The sequence below is a fragment of the Natrix helvetica genome (assembly GCF_964273705.1).
Source record: "Natrix helvetica genome assembly, chromosome: 1".
Classification (NCBI taxonomy): Eukaryota; Metazoa; Chordata; class Lepidosauria; order Squamata; family Natricidae; genus Natrix; species Natrix helvetica.
The window spans coordinates 124,610,990-124,637,712 of NC_138548.1; the positions used below are offsets into that span (position 1 = coordinate 124,610,990).

Sequence of the window (26,723 nt, forward strand, 5' to 3'; positions counted from 1 at the left end):
GGGCTTCACAACTACCCTCAGTTGCCCCGTGCTCATCAAAGCAAGTCCGGGGAAGTCCTTTGTGGGCGGCCCGTTCTAGCTGCCGGCAAAGGACCTCCCCAGCTTCCGGAGCCTGTGGCAATAGAAATCACTGTGCGGCATTTAAAAATACTGCATGGTGTTTTCTTGCCACGTGCGCGGCCGCGCAGCCGCGCACCTTAGAGGGAACATTGGTTCAGAGAACTGGTAAATACCACCTCTGACTGGCCCCACCCCCATCTATTCTCTGCCTCCTGAATCCCAGCTGATCGGGAGGAAGATTTTGCAGTATCCTTCCCCTGGAGTAGGGAGGGAATGGAGATTTTACAGTATCCTTCCCTTGCCACGCCCACCAAGCCACGCCTACAGAACCGGTAGTAAAAAAAATTGAATCCCACCACTGAACCACACTTTGTTTTTATTTTTGGTTTATGGTCTCAAGTAGTATCTTCTAAGAATGTTGAACTCCAGGTTGCCACCTCTTGAGCCAAAGGTACAACTAGGATAAACCTCCTAGCTGTATATCCACATAGTAACTTATATGGCTTTTAAAAGTCAGCCAATATTTTCTTGACTTCCATTTTTCTTCGGAAAACTTAAAATGCCAGGCATGGCTTCATTCTCTACAAAGCCCTGAAATTCAAAGGGGGGAAAAGTTGTTGCATCTCATGGGTTCCATTGATCTCTTAAAGAGTGTTTTTGTTGTAAGCAGCATGAATTATTGAGAATTGTCCAAAGTATCACAATGGCTTAGATTGCAGGCTTGCAATGGAACTCCTATCACCCTGACCTGCTGCTTTGTTCCCAATCAGGAAAGAGCTAGATGAGAAACAAGGAGAAGCTCCACCTTCTGCAAATTACCCTATGAAGAAAGGAGCCTTGGTGCAACCCAGCACATAAGTACACAGAAGTGCACTTGAAGCAGATAACCATACCTGCAAGCATCTCGCATTGCTCCCCTGTCAATCTACTCTACACAATGATGACTCCCATAGCCAAATCTTTCTATGATCTCAGTGCCACTGATCTCCAAGGGGAGAAAGTGGATTTTAACAATTTCAGGGGGAGAGTGGTTTTGATAGAGAATGTGGCATCTTTCTGAGCCACCACAGTGAGGGATTACATCCAGATGAATCAGCTGCAGAGCAAATACCCTCGACGGCTGGTTGTACTGGGTTTTCCTTGCAATCAGTTTGGCTACCAGGTAAGTCCTTAATTGGATCTCTGTTCACGACTTTTTGTGACAATAGATGGTTCGTTCTTCTGCAAGTGCAAAATCAGTTTCTCTTCCATTGGGAAATGGTGGTTCTTTCTTCCTTACGTTTTTAGAAATTGGGATTTTTATTCTGTACTCTCTAATTTGGGAGCTGGGACAGGTGGGACCTATATACAATAGGAAGATCAGATAACACTTATATTCTATAACTGACATATTTTTCATTTCCCCTTGCTGGGATGTTACTCATCTGAAAAAGTCAAAGTGGTGGACAGAGAACAATGCATTGTTCAACCCTGTAAGGTTCTTAAAGGAGAGCAACAAGTTGCTCCAGAAACAAATTTCAATGTAAAGTTCATCAATCAAGCAGACATTGTGCTGCTTCTGCTATTTATGCTTCTGCTGCATAAACAGGGATAGAAACCAGATAATGTGAAGTGTTAATACCGCTTTATAATGCCTTGGTAAGGCCACACTTGGAATACTGCATTCAGTTTTGGTCGCCACGATGTAAAAAAGATGTGGAGACTCTGGAAAGAGTGCAGAGAAGAGCAACAAAGAGTGATTAGGGGACTGGAGGCTAAAATATGAAGAACGGTTGCAGGAACTTGGTATGTCTAGTTTAATGAGAAGAAGGACTAGGGGAGACGTGATGGCAGCATTCCAATATCTCAGAGGGTGCCAAAAAGAAGAGGGGGTCAAGCTATTCTCCAAATCACCTGAGGTTAGAACAAGAAGCAATGGGTGGAAACTAATCAAGGAGAGAAGCAACTTAGAACTGAGGAGAAATTTCCTGACAGAACAATTAATCAGTGGAACGGCTTGCCTTCAGAAGTTGTGAATGCTCCAACACTGGAAGTTTTTAAGATGATGTTGGATAGCCATTTGTTTGAAGTGGTGTAGGATTTCCTGTATAAGCAGGGGGTTGGACTAGAAGACCTCCAAGGTCCCTTCCAACTCTGTTATTCTATTCTATTTGAAAAACAGCATGTTCTTTTACACAAGTATGGGTTTCTAAAAACATTTTCCCTGTTTCTGAAAGAGTTTTGTTAATAACAAAGAAAGTGCTATTTAAAATGTGTATTACAGTATTTAACTAAGGTCAAAATGTATATTTTTGCTTAACCTTACTCCTCTGAACGTCACTCTTGAATTAAATGATCTTGGGCAACCTTTTCCAATTTTGTGTCCATGAAATGTGGTTGATTTCAATTCTCATGCTGGGTTGAGCTTCAGGGAATCTTGCACTGTGGGGGATTTGCTGTTATAAGGAAAAGGATAGACAGAGATATACATGGGTAAATATGGCCAACTTAAATAATGAGAAGATAAAGACTTATTAGACAGTTGAACATTGATGGGATAAGAGAAGAAAGGAAATCTATTCTATATTAATAAGAAATTCTTCTGCTTTCTCTCAACCCATTCACGTTTCCTTCTTGTATTTGTTTTGCAACTTAGTCCTTATTTATTCTCGTTATATGATGAAACCATGTTAAAATCTTTCATATTGGCCATTCACTTTTGTATTCAATCCTCATTCATTCATCACCTTATCCATTGTGTTGTAACACAAACACTTCTTACATAACCTATTCCACTTCATTTAACTTTTATGCTTGTTCTGATATCCCTAACTCTCATTTCCATATAATAGAATAGACAAAAGCATGGTCTTCTTTCGAATTCATCATAATAAACCACTGGCTACCCAGTACTTTTCTACAAGTATTTGCATATCTTAAAGTTTCTTAAAGTTTCTCCATTTCCCCAGCTTTAGTATATGATCTATCAAGGTACACAGATACACCTACTGTCTTTAGTTTTTCACTGTGTATATACAGTATATATACAGTATATAGAGTCAATATTCTATACAAGAATTTAGTTTCAATTGTCAGACTTTGAAGATCAGGAATAGGAATACAAGTAGTCCTCAATTTACAACCACAATTGAGCCCAAAATTTAAGTTGCTAAGTGAAACATTTAAATGAGCTTTGCCCCATTTTACAACCTTTCTTGCCACATTTGTTAAGTGAATCATTGCAGTAACAGAGTTAAATGAAACTGGTTGCCCCACTGATATTGCTTGTCAGAAGGTTGCAAAAGGGGGTCACATGACCCTGGGATACGGCAACTGTCATAAGTATGAACCAGTTGCCAAGCATCTGGATTTTGATCACGTGACCATGGGGAGGCTGCAATGGTTGTTTAAGTGTGAAAAAGGGTCACTTTTTTCAGTGACGTAACTGAACGGTCACTAAATGAACCACTGTAAGTCAAGGACTACCTGCATAATTTTCAATGGTTCACTCCATTTTCTCTGACAAGCATAATTATCTTTTCTAAGAGGCATCAATTTTCAGATTAATTTTCCTTGTGTTTATCTATCTAGTATTGGTTGCAAATCATTAAAGTCCCAGCAAGCCAGCAATGCAGCATTGTCTGCATCCAAAAATACAAACGTAAGACGTCCCGTCTTAACTATTATTTGTTGATCTACTACTTGAAGTTATGATAATGCTGAACAAATGGTAGCTATGGCTGGTCCTCAAAGTTATGGCCATTGCAATGCCCCCATGGTCACATGAGGAAAATTTGTGTGCTTGGTATCCCACCCGCAATTCTGACCGCAAAGGCACTTCGATTCCTACGTCTAACTGATCTATCTCCCCCCCCACCTCCCCAATCCTACCTTTTGGGTGCACTGCATTTCGTCTCTTCCTCACCCTGCAGCCCCTCCCCCTGCCCCCAGCTGACCTTCACTATCTTCTTTCTTCCATTGCTGGTGAGATGCATCTGGCTGAGGCAAGTGCTGGCCCTTCTCAATTCCAGACAAGGCCACCCTGTCACTGTGCAAGGGGTAGGCAGCAGTTGTGGAGCACAGGGAGGCCAAAAGGGTAGAGATGGGGGGAAGAGGAGGGGAGAGTTGAAGCAGAGACATATGCACTAGGGCAAAGGAGGCATGAGGTCCTTCCCTAATGATAGTACAGTCTTCGCCTAATGATTGCCACCTGTACTATCAGAACTGCTGCTTGTTAAATGGTGCAATTGTGTGATTTTTTTCACCTGACTACTTTGATCAGTGACAGAAATTTTGTCCCTATTGGGATTGTTAAGCAAGGGCGATCTATGTATTCATATCCCACAGTGTCACAAGCATTCCTTATGTACTTGCTACGCTGTCCATTGTCCATAAATACATTAAAGAATCAAGAGTTTTCACATATCCTGGTCTGTTCAATGTTGAACCATTCTCTAATCATTCCATTTATTCTCACACATGCTTTACTTTCATCATATGCTTGAGTTTGTGCAGCACACCTGACCAACACACAAAATGAACTTCTACAGGATTCAATTACGTAAGGAAATTCTTTATAAACAATACCATACAGCAGAAGTCAGCATATAAAATCAGGAACACAAGCAATATTCATAGAAGCAAGTCATTACAGAGTAGAGATAACAGAGGCCTATATATTGTATAGAAGCTGCATATTGTACAGAGGCCTAACCAACTCTTATACACAGTTCAGCAAGTCTAAGCCACGCACAGACTCCAAACTGTTTCTTATGGCCCCATACAAACAAATACTATGTTTCAATTTCCAAACAGTCCCCGTTGGCTGCCCTGTTGCCATGTCTATTCCAGTCTATGAACATTCATACTCTGACATGTGCTGCTCTTGTTGCATTCAACAACATAAACTCAACTGCATTATGTATGCAAAATACTCCATAGTTCATGCCTATTAACTTTATCATATACAGGTAGTCCTTGGTTTAGGATCACAGTTGGGTCAAGAATGCCTGTTGCTAAGCAAGGTGGTTGTTCAGTAAGTCACACCTGATTTTACAACTTTTGGTCGCGATTCTTGAGCAAATTGTTGTAGTGAAGTGAAGGACCAAGGAAATGTGTATTTGAGGGTACAATCAGTACAAAATGCACCTAACTCTACATGGATGCCCTCAAGACAACAAGGGAGAGGCCAACTTTGTCACCTATGCAAGGATAGTTCTCATCCTGCTTTCTACTTCCCCCCCAAACAGGAAAACTGCACAAATGAAGAGATCCTCCCTACCTTGAAATATGTGAGGCCCGGGTCTGGATTTGAACCCAACTTTACTCTTTGTCAGAAGTGTGAAGTGAATGGCAACAACACCCACCCTGTATTTGCCTACCTGAAGGATAAACTCCCTTACCCAGATGACGATCCATCCTGCTTCATGTTGGAGCCAAAGTTCATCCTGTGGAGCCCCGTGCATCGCTACGACATCTCCTGGAACTTTGAGAAGTTCCTGGTGGGACCTGAAGGAGAACCTTTCAAGCGCTACAGCTCCAAGTTTGTCACTAGCAGCATTGAGCCCGAGATCCAGCGCCTCTTGAAGCTTGCCAAATAAGAAAAAAAGCAGAGCCTTCCAATGTTATTTAAGTAGCCTTTACATAAGTCAGAAAAATGACTAGGGATTCCTTGTCTTGTAATCAGAAGTTTCTCTTCTCCTGATAGAACCACTGAAAGAAACAGGCATGCTCAATTTTCTCTCTCTCCCTCTTTTTTTCTGAGTGTTTGAGGTGCTTCATCCTGGCAGAGGCAACATCAGACTTCTACTGAATGACAGTCTCCTCTAAAAGCTTCAAGGAGGCGGCTTGAAAAGTGTAAAAGTATTGATTCCTTGGCTCTCTAATTTGCTGGGTACTGTTGATTTCACAAGTCAAATAAATGAGTTGAAGAACTTTCTGCTCTGTTTATTTTTAAATGAAGTTGCCATTTATAACTCCCATTCTGGAAAACTTTTTTTGGGGGAAAATCCACACCTCTACTTGCCTTCAGATGCCCCAATTTCTCCTTGGTTCCTTAAATTACTCTAGGATCAGGGGTGAAATTTAGCAGGTTCTGACAGGTTCTGGAGAACCGGTAGCAGAAATTTTGAGTAGTTTGGAGAAGAGGCAAATACCACCTCTGGCTGGCCCCAGATTGGGATGAGAATGGAGATTTTGCAATATCGGGGAGGGAATGGAGGTTTTGCAATATCCTTCCCCCAGGAGTGGGGAGGGAATGGGGATTTTACAATATCCTTCCCCTGCCATGCCCACCAAGCCATGCCCACAGAACCAATAGTAAAAAAAATTGAATTTCACCACTGTCTAAGATGGCATTTCTTTTAAGGACTTAATGATAGTCAATATTCTTACCCTTTTGCAGCATTAGGGCTGCAAGGAATAATAGGAGGGTTTAACCTACTGATGGAGGCATTCCTCCCAAGTTTTTGTGTGGGGTTAATCTTATAATAAGCTGCTACATGTCAGACTCAACTGTCTCAATCAACTATAGGTAATGCTCAGCTTATGACCCAATTGGGGCCAGAATTTTCATTGCTAAGCAAGGCAGTTATTAAGTGAGTCCGCCCAATTTTACAACCTTTTTTGCATGGTTGTTAAGAGAATCACTGCAGTTGTTAAGTGAATCACATGGTTGTTAAACAAATTCAGCTTCTCCATTGGCTTTCCTTGTCAGAAGCTGGCCGAGAACATCGCAAACAGCAATTATGTTACCCCAACTATCATAAATACATACTAGGTTGTCCCAAATTTTGATCAAGTGACCATGAGGATGCTGCAACAATCATGTGCTGTAAGTCACTACAGAAACAGTGACTTACAGAGTCACTGTTTTTAGTACTGTTGCAACTATGAACAGTCACTAATGGTTGTAGGTAAGGGATTACCTGTAGATTGTTCTTAGGCTGTTGTCAAAATCCCCTCAAGCTCAGCTCCAGGAATTACAGAAAGAGAAGGCCTGGATTTACAGTACTGTAAAATTCTGCCCAAATCCTAGAATTACAAACCATTAAGCAAAAACCCTGAATATCCAAGAGACAGTAGCAGACTTTCTAGTGTGGTCAAACGAATTCTAATAAGAAATTCTCTTTCAAAATAATGAAGTCAAGTCTATGGTTTATTTATTTATTTTACAAATTTAACTACCACCAAATCTCTGAAATGTAAGGAACTCGCATTTTAAAAACCCAATAAAAATAACACAAGGATGAAGAGTTTAATTGGAAAACAGGAAGGAGAGGGAGCAGAACAAGGATAGCAACAACCACATAATTCCTATTAAATTCAGTGGAGTATATCCAGCAATGCCTTGTAATATACATATTACATACTTAGTATCTTTGATCTCAGAGTATCTGCAGAGTTAATTGCAAAGAGGATGGTTTGAAAGACAGGCTCTCCTGATTAAAATTCATTACAAGGGACTGTTCTTTTTCTCTTCTTCCTAAATAATTAATCAGAGGTTGTATTGAAAGTAAAGGAAAAACCTAGCTTCTCTATCAATCCAATCAATATACTACACCATTACTGATATAAGCAATCTAGCCAAGCATATCAAAATTTACCTTCTAGTTTCCCCCACTTTTGTCAATAACACTATGGTTGAATAATAAGGATACAGACTAGTTTTTATCATTGTCTTCAGGTGAATGTATTTTAAGAAATAGAAGCAGGTCACACTTTGAGATAGTTCTGCAGGGCTCTTTCGTTACCTATCAAGTAATATCTTCATTTTTTATTCTCTTAATTTTTCCACAAAAAGGCCACGTTAATCTGTGTTTAAAAATGGGAGGAAATCATCATTTCAAGTTAATTTAATGGGATAGCACTATACATTACAAGCATATTCAGAAGTCCCACTAAATTCAATTAAAGTTACTCCTGTAATTGTGCATGGAGTTTCAGTCTTACTGTGCCATGAATGTAACTCAATTCACTTTATTGTTATTTTTAATGCATTCCAGAAAAGGTAACACCAAAATCATATGATAAAAGAATCTCCAATAAGGATGAAATAATGAATATTGAGAAGTCGGATCAATGTTACGAATTCCCTGAATAATGAATCTTTTGTTTATCACTGAACCATAGCTTTTCGAATCATTTAGAAAAGAAAATAACTGGAGAAATTGTTTTGAAGGAAATGTTTAGGTCATACTAACATATTAATTGCAAGGCTCCTGTAGGGCATCTAGCTTTTCAAATATTATTTTATTCAATTTATCTGAAGATTAGCAAATATTTAAGTAGAAAAATGAAATAGGAAGCATTTTTCTTAAGATTCCAGGTAAAAATTCAATTCTGGAAAACTAAGGAAAGGAAACCAAATTCCATTGAAATTCTCTAATTTGTATCTCTTCCTGAATGTGCTTCCTGGCACATTTATAATACATCTGTAAAAAGTATATTTTACTATGTGTTCCAGAACATGACAGATTTTGGATAGTGATAGGCACTCTTATTGTAAGATTAGATCATAAAATATATTTATATTACAAAATCTATTTATGTAATTGCTAAGAGTTGACATCAAAATGATGGCACATAATCAATAAACATCAATAATAAACTTTTATTTAATACAAATTACCATTTAAATCCCCCAAAATTTAACAATAACCTCTTTGCAAACAATTTTGAGTAGCAAAGTCTCTCTGTATAATGTAACTCAGAATTACTTATAAAGAAATGTTGTTTGAAGTGCCTATAATTCACATATTATTTGGTGAAACTGAATTTTATTTTCTAGATTTTGGGGAAGGGCAAGCATAACAATTCAAAGATAACAAGTAAATTCATGGTTAGATTTCCACCTTAAAAACATAATGATATATAACATTTCCCAAATACAATTCTTCTTTAAAACAAATTTATCATCAAAAAGTACTAAATGGCCGGTTAGTAAAAAGAAAAAAAATTATAAGAACTCATAAGAAGTATTTTTGAGGGTTAAAAATTCATTAGCAATATGAGGGCCAAGTTCCCTTCCATCGGACTGTACTAATACTTTGCTCAAACCATTATTGTTAAATTTGTGGCAAACCAGCAAGAAATACATGTGGCCGACCCTGGCCAAACTGTTGATATAAATGAAACGGTATAGGGTTTCCTGCCTAGGCAGGGGGTTGGACTAGAAGACCTCCAAGGTCCCTTCCAACTCTACTATTGTATTATTGTATTATTGTAAATATAAAATCCAGGCATTAACTAGCTTACTTCTTCCAATAATACCAGTTACTTTTGGGGTAAAAGAAAGAATGTTGGTCTTACCTGAACGTGTCTTTTCAGGGGAAGAGAGGGAGTGGTCACGTGTGGGTATTCTCATAGCCTGATTGGTCCAAAGACTGAGAGCAAACGCTTAAATACTCCTGCTTTCCTTTCCTTCCCAGTTTCCTCGAAGGCGAACAGCAGAACTGGAACAATAAACAACAAACAACACAACCTCCCCCCCCCCAGGAAGACCCCGGCTCCCCTTGGCCCCAACACCAAGAACAGGGCGGGTCGTGACCACTCCCTCTCTTCCCCTGAAAAGACACGTTCAGGTAAGACCAACGTTCTTTTTCCAGTGGAAGAGAGGGAGTGGTCACGTGTGGGACATACCAAAGCCCAGTCCCAAGGGAGGGATAACTTAACCACTAACTATGGCCCAAGGGGAGTATCTGCTACCACCCTTTGCAACACCCTCCTTCCAAAAGAAGCATCTGCCGAAGCGAACAAATCCAGACGATAATGTCTGATGAACGGTGTCGGGGACGCCCAAGTGGCGGCCCGACAGATGTCCTCAAGGGGGGCCCTAGTGGCCCACGCCGCCGTAGTCGCGGCACTTCTAGTGGAATGGGCCGTTATCCCTGAGGGAACGGGTCGCCCCGCCGCCCCATAAGCCTCCTGGATGGCTTGACGAAGCCAACGGCCAATGGTGGCCAAAGACACCCTAGCCCCCAAGGTCCTAGGTTGAAAAGAAACAAACAAAGCCTCCGACCTACGGAGCTCCGCCGTCCGCCGGAGATAAATGCGTAAGGCCCGACGAACATCCAGACGGTGCCAGAGCCGTTCCCTATCCGAAGACGGCCCCGGACAAAAGTCCGGCACAACAATCTCCTGAGCCCTGTGAAATGGGGTGTTTACCTTCGGAAGAAATGTAGGGTCTAGCCTAAGAACTACGCTATCACCATGAAAGTGGCAGAGATCATCCTTGGATGACAAGGCACCCAGCTCCGAAATATGCCGAGCGGATGTAATCGCCACAAGGAAAACTACCTTAAGGGACAAGAACCTGAGATGGACCGACCTGAGCGGCTCGAACGGAGCCCACGTCAAGGCCCTGAGAACCAGGGGCAGGTCCCACGTGGGGAACTGTGAACAGGGGGAGGCCGGAGATTAGCCACCCCCTTAAGAAACCTCTTGATCAGAGGAACATGAGATAGCGAGGGAGACCCCACTCCCCCCAAAATTGACGAGAGCGCAGCCACCTGGCGCCGCAAAGTGTTGTGTGACAGGCTGCTCTCCAAACCCTTCTGCAAGAAGTCCAAAACATTGGGAATGTTGGCCCTAGTCAGAGAGATCCGGTGAGGGGAGCACCACCTCACGAACGCGTCCCAGGTCGAATTGTAGATACGGTTCGTGGACGGACGTCTAGAAGCCTCGATGGTACGGATGACCCCAGAGGACAGCTGGGCCGCCCTCAGCAATCCCCGTTCAACAACCATGCGGTCAGATGAAGCCACTGGGGTTCCAGATGGACCAGGACCCCTTGGCGCAAGACCACCTCCTCCCGTGGAATCCTCCACGGAGGAGCCACCAATAGCTGGGTGAGATCCGCGAACCAAGGTCTCCTGGGCCAAAAGGGGGCCACCACTATGACCAGAGCCCTCTCCGCCACCACCTTCCTGACAACCCCCGGGATGAGCGGAATTGGGGGAAAGGCATATAGGAGGCCCGCCGGCCACCTGCTCCTGAGAGCGTCCGTCCCCTCCGCCCCCCGGGACTGAAAACGAGTGAAGAACCGGGGCAGATGCGCGTTCGTTGGAGACGCGAAGAGATCCACCAGAGGCGCGCCGAACCGCTGGCAAATCCTCCGGAAGAGGTCCGGATGGATCTGCCACTCGCCATTGTCCAGAGTAGCTCGACTCAGCCAGTCCGCCTGGTGGTTGGAGAGGCCGGAGATATGCTCCGAGATCAAGGACAAGAGGTGCTTCTCCCCCCAGGCGCCCAGTCTCAGAGCCTCCAGCCAGAGCGCCCGAGACCGCGTCCCCCCCTGACGATTGATGTGGGCCTTGGTGGCCACATTGTCCGTCAGAAGGAGCACGTGCCGGCCCTCCACCGAGGACCGGAAGTGTTGGAGGGCGAGTCTGGCCGCCTTCAGTTCTAACTAATTTATATTGTGACGGAGATCTGTCTGGGTCCACCTGCCCTGAGCCAGGCGGGAGCCCACCAGAGCTCCCCACCCGAACAGGCTCGCGTCCGTGGTGACTGTCACTCTTTCCGGTTCCCAGAAAGAACAGCCCATCTGGATGGCCGGCGACATCCACCACCGCAGGGACGCCTGAACCCCCGCTGGAAGGCGGAGAGCACGGAGAGAGTTGCTCATCCGGCCCCTCTGGAACGGAATGAGCTCCCACTGCAAAGGGCAGAGGTGGAGCCTGGCCCACGGAACTATCCCTATGCACGACACCATCTTGCCCAATAACTGTGACAACGTGAGGACAGAAATGGACCGACTTACGCGGACCCTTTCCGCCAACTGGCGCAACCCGTCCTGACGGTCCTGAGACAGGCGAACCACCCCCTCCTCCGAGTCTATCACCGTCCCCAGATGGATGCGAGTGGAGGGGGACAGATGGCTCTTGGGAAAATTGACTGAGAACCTCAGGGACTGAAGAGTCCGGATCGTGAGCTGAAGGTCTGAAATCGCCTGCGGGAGGGACCCCGCCTGGACCAAGACATCGTCCAGGTAACATTGAAGTCTCACTGGAACGGCCCGAAGGTGCGCCGCCAGCGCCGCCAGCACCTTCGTAAAGGTGCGGGGGGCCGAGGCCAGGCCAAACGGAAGAGCCCTGTACTGATAATGTTGGCTCCCGTGCGAGAACCGTAAGAACCTGCGGTGAGACGGGAAGATCGGGATGTGAAGATAGGCCTCTGTGAGGTCTACCGAAGCCAGGAAGTCCCCTTTCCTGATGCCCTGAAGAATAGACTTGAGTGAAGACATTTTGAAGCGTCTGTACACCAAGAAACGGTTCAGACGTTTGAGGTCCAGAATTGCTCGCCAACCCCCCGAACTCTTCGGAACCACGAACAGGTTGGAGTAGTGGCCCAGTCCCTTTTCCAACCGGGGAACCAACTCCACCGCCTGAATGTCCAGGAGATATTTGATTGCCTGATCCATCAGGCGGCGGCGCTCCAGGCTCCGAGACGGAGGGAACGACCTGAAAGAATTCGGGGGTGTGGAGAGAAATTCTAACCTGAGGCCCTGGCGTACTGTGGACCTCACCCATGTGTCTGACGTGACGTCGTCCCAATGATCCGCGTAGAGGATTCAAGTCACTTCCCTCTACGGTACGGGCGACCGCCGCCCCCGCGAAAGGGCCGCCAGGACTGATGTTGGAACCTATTCCGGTCTTGATAGGGCTGCTGCGAAAACTGCCTGTCCGACCTAAAGGAAGAAAAGCGTTGTTGATGATCAAACTCAGTGGCCCTATAAGACTGCCTGCGGTAAGGATGAGACCGGTTCTCAAACTTTTTCGTAGAGGACGGGAGGACCTTCTTCTTGTCCTTGTTTTCGACAAGAATCGGGTCGAGAGCCTCCCCAAAAAGGTTGGGACCCTTGAACGGGGCGGCTGCCAGATCCCATTTGGCCTTGTTATCTATCTGCCAATTACGTAGCCACAGGAGCCGGCGGGAAGTCACCGAGGTGGCCAGGGCGCTGGACGCGAACTTCACCGTGTCCAAGGTTGCGTCAGCGGAAAATTGGGAAGCCGCAATGATTTTAAACAGATCCTGGTGCAACCGTTCGTCCTGAATCGGAATGCGATCCTGGAGCTGGTGCAGCCACATGACCGTAGCCCTGTTGAAATATGATGCAGCAGCTGCCGACTTAATGGCCCACGCCGTGGCATTAAAGTTCTTCCGCAAGGTAAGTTCCGCCCGTTTGTCTTCGGGCTTCAACTTGTCAGCCGCATCCCCAGACACCACTGGGGAGGAGGAGACCAGGGTGGCCACTGGGGCGTCAATGGAGGGCAGCTGAATGGCCTTCGCAAAAGTCTGCTCCACATTATAGAAGCGACGGTCATTGCTCCCCGGATTAGGGAAATTGGAGGGGCGGGACCACTGGTTGGTCAGTACCTCCATGAACAAAGGGGGGGGGGGCAGGAATCTCCGCCTTGTTAGTGTCCGTGTTCGAAAACATGGCCATATCCGGGTCCCTAGGAGGAGGAACCGTAGGATCCCCTGTGCCCACCTTGGTGGTCTTTCTAGCCTTGCTCAGAAGAACCTTGAACATGGCCGAGTGAAAGAGACCCTTGGGCGGAGGACTCTCGGGCCTAGTAGTCTCCTCATCCTCAGAGAACCCCATACCCTGGAGATTCTCCTCTCCCAAGGCTGAGGCCTCGCTTACCATAGACGGAGACGATGCCCTATACTGAGACCTAGCAGAAAAGGAACCCCTATTTCTCTGTGCAATGCCCCTAGTAATAGCAGTCGAAATAAGCCTCTTAATGTTCTCTGGGAGGTGTTCCAAATCCTCCCCCCCTCCATAAGTAGAGCCAGGCCCTTGAGGCGCCAGCCTGCGTGAGGAACCGTGTCCCCTGGACGTTCCCTCCAAAGGATCCCCCTCATCTCCCCTTGCTAACCTTGGCAAGACAGAGTGGGAAGGGGAGGGAGACTCCCTCCGCCTAGAATACCTACGGGACCTGGGTGGAGAAACAGAGGGGGAAGATGGACTGAATCCTCTGGGGGAGGATTGGTCCGATCTAGGCCTGACGGGCGAACGAGACCTGCTGACCGAACCCCGCCCCGCAGACCTGGCCTGCCTTTCGGCCCTGGCAAAGGTCTTCTCCAACACCCTATGCCTCCTAGCCTCCTCCGTGGTGGAGGATCTGGATGGCCGTTGGATTGTCCCTGGATTAGTTGAGGGATCCCCGGCCCCCCGGGCTTCCTCCCCCCTCACCTGGCCTTCGGCCTGGCCCTGGGGAATGATCGCGTCCCTTTCCATCGCCTACTCACGTGTCCAGTAGTTCAGGGAATGCGAAGAGAAGGCCGCTGTAGGCCCTTCCGGAGTCTGGACCTTTGTAGCAACAAGGCCTGTGCTAGGCCGCTCACCTGCAATTAGGCCTGCAGTGAGCCTCCGAACTTGGCGAGATCCGTGCGCACATGGCGCAATCCAAAATGGCCACCGGAACACAAGCGCGGCAAAAAAGGGACGAAAACCGTGTGGCGCGGCTCTTCCAGCCTCCCGCTGCAGCAGCGGCGGCTTGGCGGCACCCCGGGGTCTCGCGGCAGGCCCGCACGCACTCCCCCTCCTCGCTCGCTCGTCTCGGAGGCTAACGATCGCACCCGGGCGAAAAAAACACCGCTTCCAGCAATCCGCAGCTTTCCCAGCCGCTCCAAACCTCGTGGAGCCGAAGGCTCTCTCCTAGAGAGAAAAAGATGCCCCGGCGCGGCTGCAGCTGCCCTAGAGCCGGCACCCCCGCAGCCCCGGGGGTCGGGCTAGGCTCCGCGCCCGCGGATGGGTGGCTGGAACCCCCAAGAGTCCCCCCCCAAACCGCCCAGAGGCAGAAATTGTCCCTTGGGCCACAGCTGCAAATTTCAATCGTTTGAAATCTGTTTTAGAATGCCCAATTAGCCAAATCCAGACCAAATTAGAAAAAGAATTTAAAAGGCACAACTATATCCTACCTACACACAGATTCTCAAGTGATTGGACCAAAAAGACTGAGAGGAAACTGGGAAGGAAAGGAAAGCAGGAGTATTTAAGCGTTTGCTCTCAGTCTTTGGACCAATCAGGCTATGAGAATACCCACACGTGACCACTCCCTCTCTTCCACTGGAAAATTTAGGATTTTTCCCAGTACAAAGATAGATTGAACTTGCAGTATACACAGCCAATGTTTTGTGTTCTCACTTTCTCTATGGGCATCCTAGATCTCTATAATTTCTAATCTTCTTCAATAGCACACCTGGAGAGCATCATATTGTAAAATCTAGCTGAGAATTGAACAGATAACTGATAGGCAGCCACCCTCCACAGAAGAAATGTACTGTTGCTAGAATACAAGCAATTCAATTTCATTCCTGACAAACAAGTGAAGGCCCATCTGTGGGATACCACGTCCCCTCCGGTCCATGGGAAAACTGCTCTCCATGGAACTGGTCCCTGGTGCCCAAAATGTTGGGGGCCAGTGATCTGTAAGGGCCAGAAGCTCCACATAATTCAAAGATTGTTGTAGATAACTAGGTTTATAGGATTAATACTGCATATTTCCTAAACTCTTAATTTGACAGGTTCTGGGAATGCTGAAGAAAGAGCTTTATACTTTCAAAACCTATCTTTCTATGGGTTAATCTTAAAGGAATAGCTACACTTGGATTACTTCTGCTATTTCCATTCACATTGCTTTTTAACTGTTCGTATTATACTTTTTGGAACACAAATCACAAACCCTACAAATCAAAATAACAAATATGAACATGAAGACAAATGAACAATGAAAAGAATACGACGAAACTTGGAGAGGTGGATTTTACGGTAACAATGTTAGCTAAAAGATTCTTCACACCTCTCCTTCACTCTGTCCCCGCCTCCCCAAGGGATGAAACTTCACAGTTGAAGAAACCCTGGTCTATACCATTATCATCATCTATAGAAAAGATAAACGGTTTGCTATACAGACATGCAGAGGCACACACGCTCATTTAAGCATTCACAAGTCTTCACCATTTAATCAAAACATTATTTTACAGAAGACTCATTTTTAACTGAGTCTGGAGTTTCCTTGGATGGAGAAGTATGGCAAGTTGGCCAAGGCGAGTTGGCCATGGCGAATTGTCACAGACCCAAGAAACTGCCCTCATCCAAAATTTGGATTTGAGAAAAGCTTGCAGGTATTATAAATCTACAAGTGGATGTAACATCGGCAGTTATTGTCCTCTTACCATCTCACCTGTGGGTTCTGTAGCACAATCTGCTGGTGGCATTCTATCCAATCAGTATGCAAAGACAAACATGTAAAATGTATGCACTCCCCAGGCAGGCAGGTAAACAAGGGACACCACAAGATGATGACAATTTTATATGTTTGGAAAATTTATATTGCTGCCTACTTGCTCATGAATTGCTACACAAGTAGAAAGAGCCTTGTTCTGATACTTTCCCCCCCACTTTAGGGCATGCCAGTTGACAAACAGGAACTACATTCAAAGTATTCTTGGGCAAAGTTCTTTTGCAAGCAGTCCTCAACTTATGACCACAATTGAAACAGAATTTCCATTACTAAGCAAGATGGTTAAACAGCTTGTGCCCAATTCTACGACCTTTTTTCACTTAACTGCAGTTCTTTGCTGAAGTTCTTTGTTCAGCAAAGTGAATCATGTAGTCGTTAAGCAAAACCAGTTCCCCCTTCATTTCGTGTCGGAAGCCAGCTGGGAAAGTTGCAAATGGTGATCAGGTGACAACCCCCCCCCCCCAGATGCTGCAACAGTTGTTAAAACACGCATGTTGCAAAGTGCGTGAATTGTGATCGTACGACTGCGCAGATCTAGCACCAAAATAGTGCTGTTGGTTGACAGATTCCTGTGCAAAGGTCTGAGCAGCGAATCAGTTTAATTGGAACTTGATGTCTGGTCCTGATTTTCGTGCCGGAGAAGAACAACAGAATCAAACAGAATATTTCCAAATATGGAATTATGTTCTTATCCTGTAAATAATATTCAATATTTATATGCCATAAAGAGCGCTCCCCCCCAACCCCCAGACCATGGCCCACTAGTGGGTCGTGGCCTATTTGGAACTGGGCTGTGCGAGAGGCAGGCCATTGCATACATGTACATGTGCAGATCCACTCATGCGAATGGTTCCCCGGCACACACATGCATGCGCATCAGCCCGCCGTTCATGTAAGTGGAGTTGCACATGTACATGTGTGCTGGTCCACAGCTCGCATGCCCAGTTCCCCTTTTCCTCCCCCACCGGGCCACAAAGGTTGGGGACCATTGTCATAAAGAGCAAGTCCAGCTTTTGCAAGCTGGCTCAATTGTTCTCCATTAAAATCAGTACATCTGCCACTATCACCTTGAGAGTATATAAAGTAATACAATATGAACACCGTAAGCTATGTTTCCGACATGGAATACAGTGAAGAGCCGCAAGCCTTAATTCTTGAATCAGTCCCTTTTAATGTTGAACCGAGATGTTTCAGGAGTCTTCACACACTCTGGAATACCAAGAGAGGAAAAGTAAGCCAAGTATCTTCACAGATTTTGATTTGCTGCCAGAAACATTTCTCTTAAGCACCAAGTGCAAAACGTAAGAACAAAAACAAATGTGTGCCTAATGGTTTTAAGCAAAAGGTCAGGTCCTAAAGGGCCTCCTTTTAAGTTAAAAAAATAAACCCATTACTCTCATTAGCGAGTCCACTTTCTCCAACCTTCCAGGAACTGAGATCAATACAGTTTTAAGATAAAATTATCACTAAGCAATATGGATGGCTAGGAAGTTTTGTCTGAAACAATCTGTGATCCTGCCTAAGAGCCTGCTAGTCTTCTAAGGCTCAGACACAGAGGACTCAGTTGGTTCACTTACCATTATTTTAGCACAAAAAAGCATATAGGTAATCCTCACTTAACGACCATTCACTTAATGATCATTCACTTATGACAGAACCCCAAAAAAGTTACTTACAACTCATCCTCAAAGTTGTGACTGTCACACCCCATGATCAAATTTCAGATGCTTGACAAATGGCTCACATTTATGACAAGTTGCAGCATCCCAGTGATGTGACCGCAATTTACACAGTTTTTTTTTGCTGGTTTCTGGTTCTGACAAAAAACACCCCCTTGCGAGAATGGATTTGCTAAATGACCACGATTGTAAAAACGGTCATAAATGCAAGTCAGATCACATGATGACTCCCTTAATGACCACAATGATTTACAATCAAAATTCCAGGCTCAATTAAGGTCATTAAGAGAGGACAATCTCTATGCTGAATGCTCTCTTGATAAAAATTTGAATCATCTTTGTTTAGCAATTATTACCCGTGCTTACTATCTTACCTAATAAAAAGGATAAATAAATCTTAATTTCACAACAAACTTCTAAACACAAATATTTTTTGCACATTTCAGTAGTTTACATAGCAGATTATCAACACTACCAGTTTAGGTCAAATTGTAATTAAGTATGTAACCAGAATTGCGTTACAATATCTATTATCCTTCCTAAAATGAGAGTCTTATCATTTATTTCCAGTGTCTGGCAATTATAGAGTTATTCCTTCCACTGACTTACCATGCCAACTGGCCTGGAATGTCTGATATTCTATGCTCATAAATAGCTTGGCACGATGACCAGTTTTAGTTTTAGTCTTGCGGTTAAAAATCAGGATCTAGTTGCTTCATTGGGCAGGCAAAGTAATCATGCATCATCATCATCAAAATCTTTGGCAAGAAGCAGTCATCTCAATGCACATCAGAGAAGTTTGCTAATGCAAGTTACAGTAAGGGCAGATACTACTATAGGATCAGTACAGTCTTTCTAAAAGGACCAGTTTCCATAGAGAGGAATGCTTCTAGAATCCATTAGCAGACACCAGGTCCCTTTCTAATTTTACATAGGAGAACTGAAGCTTACATTTGCTGATAGCAGTTTAAAGTAATTTGCATTCAAAAACGGTTCAGTGGCTAAAGATTTATGGCCCTTGACTAAGTTCCTTAAAGATGAAACTTCAGTTTAATTAGTCTCAGATCAGCTCTCCCTACCTAATTTCACAGTGAAATCCTAATTGAAATAGGCCATATACCACAGGCTGGCATCACCAACGAACCACAGAAGGCAACCTTGCTGAATCAAATACAGTTCTGTGAAAGTTATCCTTTTTTGATTTTCTGAATTGATGTGTATCTTTCCCAATGAAATTAATAAGACTCCTATTGATAAAGGGAATCCAAGCAAACAAGTAACATAATGCCAACTTTTCTCAGCTTTGTTTCATTTACTTTATAAACAATCACCCAATATATGATATGTCAATGCAAAAGATAAATCCAGGAATTGCTTTTAGCATGTCAGAGGGCAAGTAACCCATGGCTTGGGAAGTTCACATCAGTGCAATTATTTAAATTAGAACCAGCAAGATTTCTCCATCTGTTCCTTTTCTAATGAGCGTGAAGCTATATGGGCCAACCATATGTTCTGGAAAACTTGGAAGGGAAACTGAGTCTTCTTTCATTTGGGGCACAGAAACAGCAGAAAAACCCTGACTAGTTCTATCCTTCTCTAAAGCTTTCTATGAGATAATTAATTAAATTTATTGGCTGCCCATCTTATAATAGGGTACCCTCTGGGAGGCTTACAGTTATTTATACAGCTAAAACATAAAGAAGTTAAAATCAGCCATTAAAACCAAGGACACAAGGGGAGCATGGGGATGGTGCGGAAGACAGGTGTTACTACTCAACCAACCTCCATTGTGCTGTTCTGCCATGTCTTTAGGCCTTTACAAAAGGATAGGAGGGTTGGGGCCAACCTCACATTGGGGGACAAGATGTTCCAGAGGGCAGGAGCAACAGCAGAGAAGGCCTTCCTCCTGTACCCTGCCAGCCGGAATAATTGGGCTTAGAGGACCCACAGCATGCATTCTCTATCAGCACGAGTGATATGGGCCACTCCCTGTGGGATGAGACAGTCCCTCAAATAACCTGATCTTACCTCTTCCTCTATTTCCACATGGTGTGCTGGATGGATTTGGAAAAGGCCATTTCCCCCTGACACCTTTGCAATAACAATAAAGTTTCTCATACATTTTTTGCATTTCCTGCAAATCAGAATTCTTTGCTTTTGGGGAGTCCACTTTCAAACAGGAAAACTGGGGGCACCAGATGGTACTGCAGTGGGGTAGAGAGTCACAAAAAGGTCCTCCTGTTTTAATCCTTTCCAAAGCTTTCTGCAAAACACAGCATTCCCTACGATGCCAGTAACACTGAGCACAACATTCTGACTTGTAGAAAACATTTAAAAAGACCCAAAGTAGCAGGCAGTCGTTCTGCCTTTTCTATGAAGCTTTCAGCAAATGAAACTTTTTCTCCCTCTTCCTTTAGCTTGCAGAGATCACTTCTGATGATGGTAAACTAAGATACCATTTTTTGACCCCATGCCACTTGACTTCCCACATGGATTGAGCAGTCAGCATTTGTGTTCTATAAATGTCATGTTCCATAAGTTTCTGTCATTTAGTACACGATACAATGGCTGAGAAAAATCAAATCAAGGTACTTTAGAACAACGGCGTCATCAGATGAGGATCATCAGGTAAGATACTGATAGAATCTTCTGCCCTCCCACAGAGCATGCATAGCATGGTGTATTCCTGGAAAGAGAGACAAGATATATTTATACTAGCTGGTGGAAAATAGATGCTTGCTTCATTTGCTGTGTAAATATATTAATTTGTGTTAACCAAGGAATCGATGAGATGTAACAATAGTCATGGTTCAAGCAAACCTAGCTTAACAAGTTCAATCCTACAAGTGAATATTTTCCTGTTATTAAGATAGACAGTATGTGCTAAGAACTTCAGGAAGCTTCTCCATTCTTTTCTTTAATGAGATGGAACAGTTAGCTTTCCTCAACCTGAGGCTTTACACCATAGTTCTCAGAAATTCCAATAACCACATTTTAAAATACTAACTACCATACTTGCCCACACCTTAAAAGTTATGGTGGGTATAACATCAGATTGGTATCAAATATAAAAAGCTCTTTATCTCCCCCTGTTGTTCGCAAGGAACTGCTAAAACTACCACTTTACAAAAACTGTGCCAAAATCTGATGCCATGATTTTGATTGTGTAAAGTCATTATTTATTTGGAAGCAATATAATTAAATATCACTTATTTTCATAAAATAAGTCCTGCAGCAATACCTTTAACACCATCAAATAGCAACATCTCTCTATCCCAGGTCCTTGGGAAGGACCCGATAGATGGATACAAATGCCAAATCCAATTTAAACATCTGACTGTGTGAACCATAAATTAAATTGATATATTGCCTACTTCACAGCAATTCTGGATGGGTTAGACATTATTTAAAACATTTAAAAAAAGGTAAAGATTGCAGAATGAGAAAACTGGATGGGAACAAAGGAAAACTACTCAAATTAAAAGGAGGCTCGGTCATCCTTACTGAAAAAGTAAGTCTTCAATGCCCTTTGAAATACCAGTAGGGTGATGGCTGTTCAGATCTGGGGAGAAACCTCATTCCAGAGGGCAGGCGCTGTACAGAGAAGGCATGCTTCTGGGATCCTGAGAAGACGACATCCAGACTGAATTGGCTGGGTTGGTATGAAGGGAGGCAGAGGGTCCCCCAAGCTACTAAGCCATAAACCAGGGGTGTCCAAACTTGAGAACTTTAAGACTTGTGGACTTCAATTCCCAGAATTCCCCAGCCAGCATGGCTGGCTGGGGAATTCTGGGAGTTGAAGTCCACAAGTCTTAAAGTTCTCAAGTTTGGACACCCCTGCCATAAACCATCTAGATCTTGAATTGTACCCAGAAGCAAGTTGGCAGCAAGTGCAGCTTGTGAAGCAGAGGTATTACATGAAACTGCTGAGTGAGATCATCAGCCAATATGGGGTTTGGCATCAAAAGTATGCTGATAAACACCCAATTATATTTATCAACCCTAGGCTGAGGCAGTTAAAGTCTAGTCCAAGTGCCTGGGGGATGTGCAGGTCTAGAAGGGGAGGACCTGACTTCAACTCAATTCTATTAAGGCCAAGTGACTCTTGATATTAGGGATTCCTGAGGATTTTCCATGTGTATTCTTGATGGAGTACCATTTCCTCCTTTAAGAATGGTGCAGTCTGGAACTTCTCTTGGACTCACAGTTCTGGCTTGAAGCTCACGTGGCAGCTGTGGCCAAGAGAACCTTTGTACAGCTCTGGTGTACCAGTTGTTTCTCTCTTTGGATGAAATAGTCCTTCAGATAATTATTCACTCCCTACTCATCTCAAGGTTTGACTCCTGCAATGTGTTCTACTTGAGGCTGCCTTTGAAAACCAGTGATTGGAATACCCGAGTGTGCCTATACGGCATCTCTGCTTCAAGAGCTGCAGTGAATAACAATTCAAGGCATAGGGCTAGGTTATTTGAAGATCAAACATTTTGGAGAGAGAGAGAGGTTTCCTGAGAATGGGCTCCATCCAGCATGAGTCCAAAAGCTTGGAAGAATAAACCTCTGAGCTCGGTCACTGACTCAGGTTGGATTCTGCAGCATTATCTTGGGACACATATACTTGTCTTCTTTTATGGTCTATTGCATTGTTATCTGTGCAGTATCACTTTGCATTTAGACAGCACTCAAGCTGAATTAATACATTAATAATAGTTTACATTACTAAACCATCTGGCTGAGTTTGTACAGCATAACTACTAAATAACTACATGGGCTGGATTCACACAGCATACCACCAAATGTGGTCCATCCATTCACAACATCATAGAGTATGAAAGCATACTGAATTATATGTTGAAAATTAATTAACAAGCTTCATGAGCCTCAAGAAGATAAAAGGTTGAAGTAAATAAAAGGTAAACAAACTCAGTGCTTGATCAATGAAAGGCTCTTATACCTGGTAATCATCCACCACACCAAAAGTGTATTCATGCCTGGCTATCACATGGTGACAATTCTTACATACGTCTGAAAAGAAAACAAAGGGATTTAGGAAAACAAAATAGGCTTGAAACCTATGCTCTAAATTGTAAAAAAAAAAATTGCTTAATACACAGGCACTTATATAGGAATCAAAGGATAATAGCTGCTATACCAGTCATACCAAAAAGGTATAGTCTATGGAAAGCTTAACCTTTCTTCACTCCGCCCCCCCCAATTTCCATTCTTAGCCTTTTATTGATGATTCCTACTATTGTCACTTCTCTAAAACATTTGTTGCTATTGCTTCAATGGGGAAAAAATGAGAGAATTGGCATGTTCTGGCATTGCACATTGGTTCACTAAAAAATAATACAGTAGAAGAAAAAGCGATAAAAGGAATAAAAGTAGAAGAAAAGACATACAGGATTAACAATTCCTGGAAACTGAGCAGAAGTAGCAATATAGAGAAGCAGGAAGGAGTAGCAATACAAGTAGACACTTGTCTGCTCATTAAAACAACATGGTTAGGAGACATTCAGCCCTGGGATGCTGTTGCAAAAGAACATTAATCTGTTTAAAATATGTTTATGGCACTCTTTCAGGGCAACAAGCAATCGTTACACAGAAAAATTGATGGTAGCATCAAGCTGATATTAACTGATTTCCAAAAGCCAAACAGAATCAAATAAAATTAATATTTTTACTGCGAGACTATTAAGCAATCTGAGGAATGTAGACCAGACTGGGAAACCAGAAGCGGCAATGTACATTATTTTGTAGTGTTGCCCCCTATCCCCAACTTCTACATGGACATAACCAAATAGTTATCAGAAAAGATCAATTGAAAATTGATCTTTTTGGTCCTCTCTTTTGTAAGTACGTGCAGTACTACCCTATATTCCCTAAATTCTGCTGAAGAACAGGAAGAATACATTCATTTATTCCCTTATGCCTCAACTGTTAGCAGTCAGGTATTACTGGACATAGCCCAGAATCCTGAAGTGCATTATTTAGGTAACGGCTCTGACCCAGGCTTAACAGAATCATGAAACAGACTTCTTGTCCTGAAAAAAAAAACCCTTTTTATTTGGTTAATGTGAATTCCTGGCATTCACATCTAGAAAAGTCCCGGCAATAAGCCTTTCAAGGTTTAATTGCAAAAACAGACCTTATCAGTCCTTGCATAGTTGCCAGGCCAAGAGCTTCTAGTCTCAACGCTGTAAAATGAAATACCTAGCAAGGAGTCTCTGGGAGGCACGAACTCAGATAAGCAAATCTTCACAATAATAAGCGAACTAATTGTCTCCTGAAAACACCACTCCCCTTTTGCTCCTATTAATTCCCTATGGGAGTGGCCATTCAGTGTCCACTTGTGCCATTGCTTCTGAGTCGACCCCTGTGCATTAGTTGTTCCCTTCTCCTGACAGCTCTGTGCATACGTGCAACTGGAAAAGGCTCCAGCTGTTCTTCTGCCTCACTTATCTCCGACTCCGAGGGCAGCTGAGAAATGTCGGACAGCCCTGGCCCCATCTCTGCCTCCGATGCAGAACACCCATCAAAGCCTTTCCCAGACTCCAGGACTGGCCCAAGTTCCTCCCTAACCACCTCACTGTCCAAGTCTTCCGCCAGCTCTGCTGGCAGCTGGCGGGCCACAACAATAACTATGATAACAGTTCATTACCATTTTGTTTTTATAATGGGAATGAAATATATGCATACATGTCTCACATACAGAAGCATGTCTAGACACATTTAACTTTCAACAGCAGATTTCTGGATACAGGTTCTTAATGCCCATGCAGACAACAGAAGAATTTGGCCATCTTACGATCGTAAGTGATAATTTCCTCTCCATCCTCTTCTTCTGTTGCTTTGTTCACAATCATCACAAAATCCCGTGTTTTGCATTCAATACAACCAACATAGTTCATTAAATAGGATCCATTCTCCAAGCAAGTAGTACCCTAAAAGATTCAAAGGTGGGGAAAATATGTTAACACAGGGATCTCTTCTTAAATTGATTTAAGAGCCAATTTTATAAATTATTGCAGAATTCTACATTCAGAACTTTCCACATTTTTAAAAAGCAATCAAGGGAGTAATTATGATTAAACACATAGAAGCTAACTAAGTACTCCACATTGGTTATTTTATTCTACATATGAGTAATTCTGGCAGATTTTCCCCAGACCTAATTTCTATCCATACATACCTTCTTCCCAGATATAATGCATTTAATCCAGCTTTCTAAACAATAATATAGTAAGATGTTAAAATCTGTCTTCTCCCTATGTGGACTCACACTTAATATTATAAACCATAACTTAAAAAAGGAAAATCTCATTTAACAAGTTATATCAAAAACAACCAATCTAACAACCCACCTGACCCCAATTTTCAAATACTGTTTCTTCTGTGGTATATTCTTTTCCAATCCAGAGAGAGAAATCACAGTAAAGAATGACTACAACAATAATACCACCAAAGACTTTTCAGATTATAACATATACTCTGCAATCAATCTAACAGAACAATCCTATATTTCAGTGAAGTCATTTTGTTGCATTTTTCAAATTTTCTAATCAGTTGGCACATCTCTGGCTTTAACTACTGGTTTTCAATTTATTTCTCAATACAATGTGCAATGGTTCTGTTGGTTGATGTCAAGCCAGTAATTTCAACATTACATTGAGAAATATAGTTAAAATTAAAAAACAACACATACGCAACCTATTGTTAAAGTATCTATTAAGCAGTTCACTTTTAGAAACTAGAAATAGAAAATATATTTCCCATCACAAATCATTAGCAGAGTTTCTTGAAAACACATAACTTTTACAGTAATTCTACATAACAGTTAAGACACCAGACTAGAAACTGGGAGACTGTGAGTTCTAGTCTTGCCTCAAGCACAAAGTCAGTTGATCTTAGACCAGAGCTCCTAAAGCTTTCTTGGCAAGATTAACCCCCCACCCAATAGTCACCAAGCAGTCAAAAACTAACTTGAAAGCACACAGATACTGAAAAAAAAAGTCTTCTCAAGAATGGTTTTGTTACTCAGTACGTATTAGGAGAGAAACGTTTTCTGTTCTCCTCCCCCTATAATTGGTGAACTACAATTCCCAGAATCCCATATAATAAACGATTCAATAGAAATGCTGGAAACTGTGTAGTATATAACACAGTTGAAAGTGCTGGCAATTAAAGGCCTGCATCCTCTTGGCAGCAAGTGAGAACCCACCACACCTATAACATAGATATATAAGAATCCTTTTAAACCACAACAGGTTCGAATGAGGGGAAAAAACTTAGCAAAAAAAAGGATTCTTAACCTTATTTCGCCCTGGGGGAGAATTCCAAAGTGGGGAAAAAATCCGGGAATATATTTATTAGTATTGCACTTTGTCCACTCTTTAGTGTCATTTTGGCTGGTCTTTAATAAAGGCATCATAGAACGCGGGAGAAATTAATTCTGCCTGCAGACTGCCTGCTTTGGATCTCATCTACTCCCTGGTGGTGGTGGGGCAAACTTCGTAGGAAGTCAAGGAATAGGGAAGACACCGACAAAGGGAAGGGAACGTGGCTGCGCCCCCTTCCCGTGCCCTATAAGAAGCCTGTCCCCCCTCCCCTCTTACCCGAGGCGGGTACTCCGTCTTCACGCAGCCCCCGCACATGCTGACTTCAAACCACCTTCCCGAATCTGTGCGTCCCTGTGACGTCACTCTCCGCGCGAGAGAGAAAGAAAGGAAAACAAACGAGATTTCTTCGATTCTGC

At 43.5% G+C, this 26,723-nt stretch overlaps 2 protein-coding genes across 6 annotated transcripts; one reads left to right on the plus strand and one right to left on the minus strand.

The window, feature by feature from the left end:
- Positions 1-419: 419 nt before the first annotated feature.
- Positions 420-26,723, minus strand: CHURC1 (churchill domain containing 1). Of its 5 annotated transcripts, none has more exons than XR_014176225.1 (6): positions 26,584-26,723; positions 24,777-24,912; positions 22,923-22,993; positions 20,564-20,657; positions 2,366-2,495; positions 420-651 (listed from the first exon to the last, which is right to left on the minus strand). XR_014176225.1 is itself a non-coding variant. In XM_081963118.1 (5 exons), exons 1-4 carry the CDS (start codon positions 26,620-26,622, stop codon positions 20,565-20,567), a joined length of 339 nt encoding a protein of 112 aa, XP_081819244.1. In that variant the 5' UTR covers positions 26,623-26,723; the 3' UTR covers positions 15,849-15,929; position 20,564. The 5 variants fall into 5 exon arrangements, 2 of the variants coding, with proteins under 2 accessions (XP_081819244.1, XP_081819243.1); XR_014176226.1 differs by having other exon boundaries at positions 2,361-2,495; XR_014176227.1 differs by lacking the exon at positions 420-651 and adding an exon at positions 1,210-1,764.
- LOC309397250 (glutathione peroxidase 2-like) lies at positions 650-15,262 on the plus strand. Its single transcript, XM_081963107.1, has 3 exons — positions 650-1,222; positions 5,289-9,337; positions 15,129-15,262. Exons 1-2 carry the CDS (start codon positions 998-1,000, stop codon positions 5,637-5,639), a joined length of 576 nt encoding a protein of 191 aa, XP_081819233.1. The 5' UTR covers positions 650-997; the 3' UTR covers positions 5,640-9,337; positions 15,129-15,262.

What these genes read in the sequence shown, in the direction of transcription:
- CHURC1 (XM_081963118.1), bottom strand. Translation starts at nt 26,622, where the DNA reads ATGTGCGGGGGCTGCGTGAAGACGGAGTACCCGCCTCGG. An exon ending in AGACGGAGTACCCGCCTCGG is followed by an intron (nt 24,913 to 26,583) that starts GTAAGAGGGGAG and finishes TGAATCTTTTAG; the next exon opens with GGTACTACTTGCTTGGAGAA. An exon ending in GTGTGGTGGATGATTACCAG is followed by an intron (nt 20,658 to 22,922) that starts GTATAAGAGCCT and finishes CTCTCTTTCCAG; the next exon opens with GAATACACCATGCTATGCAT.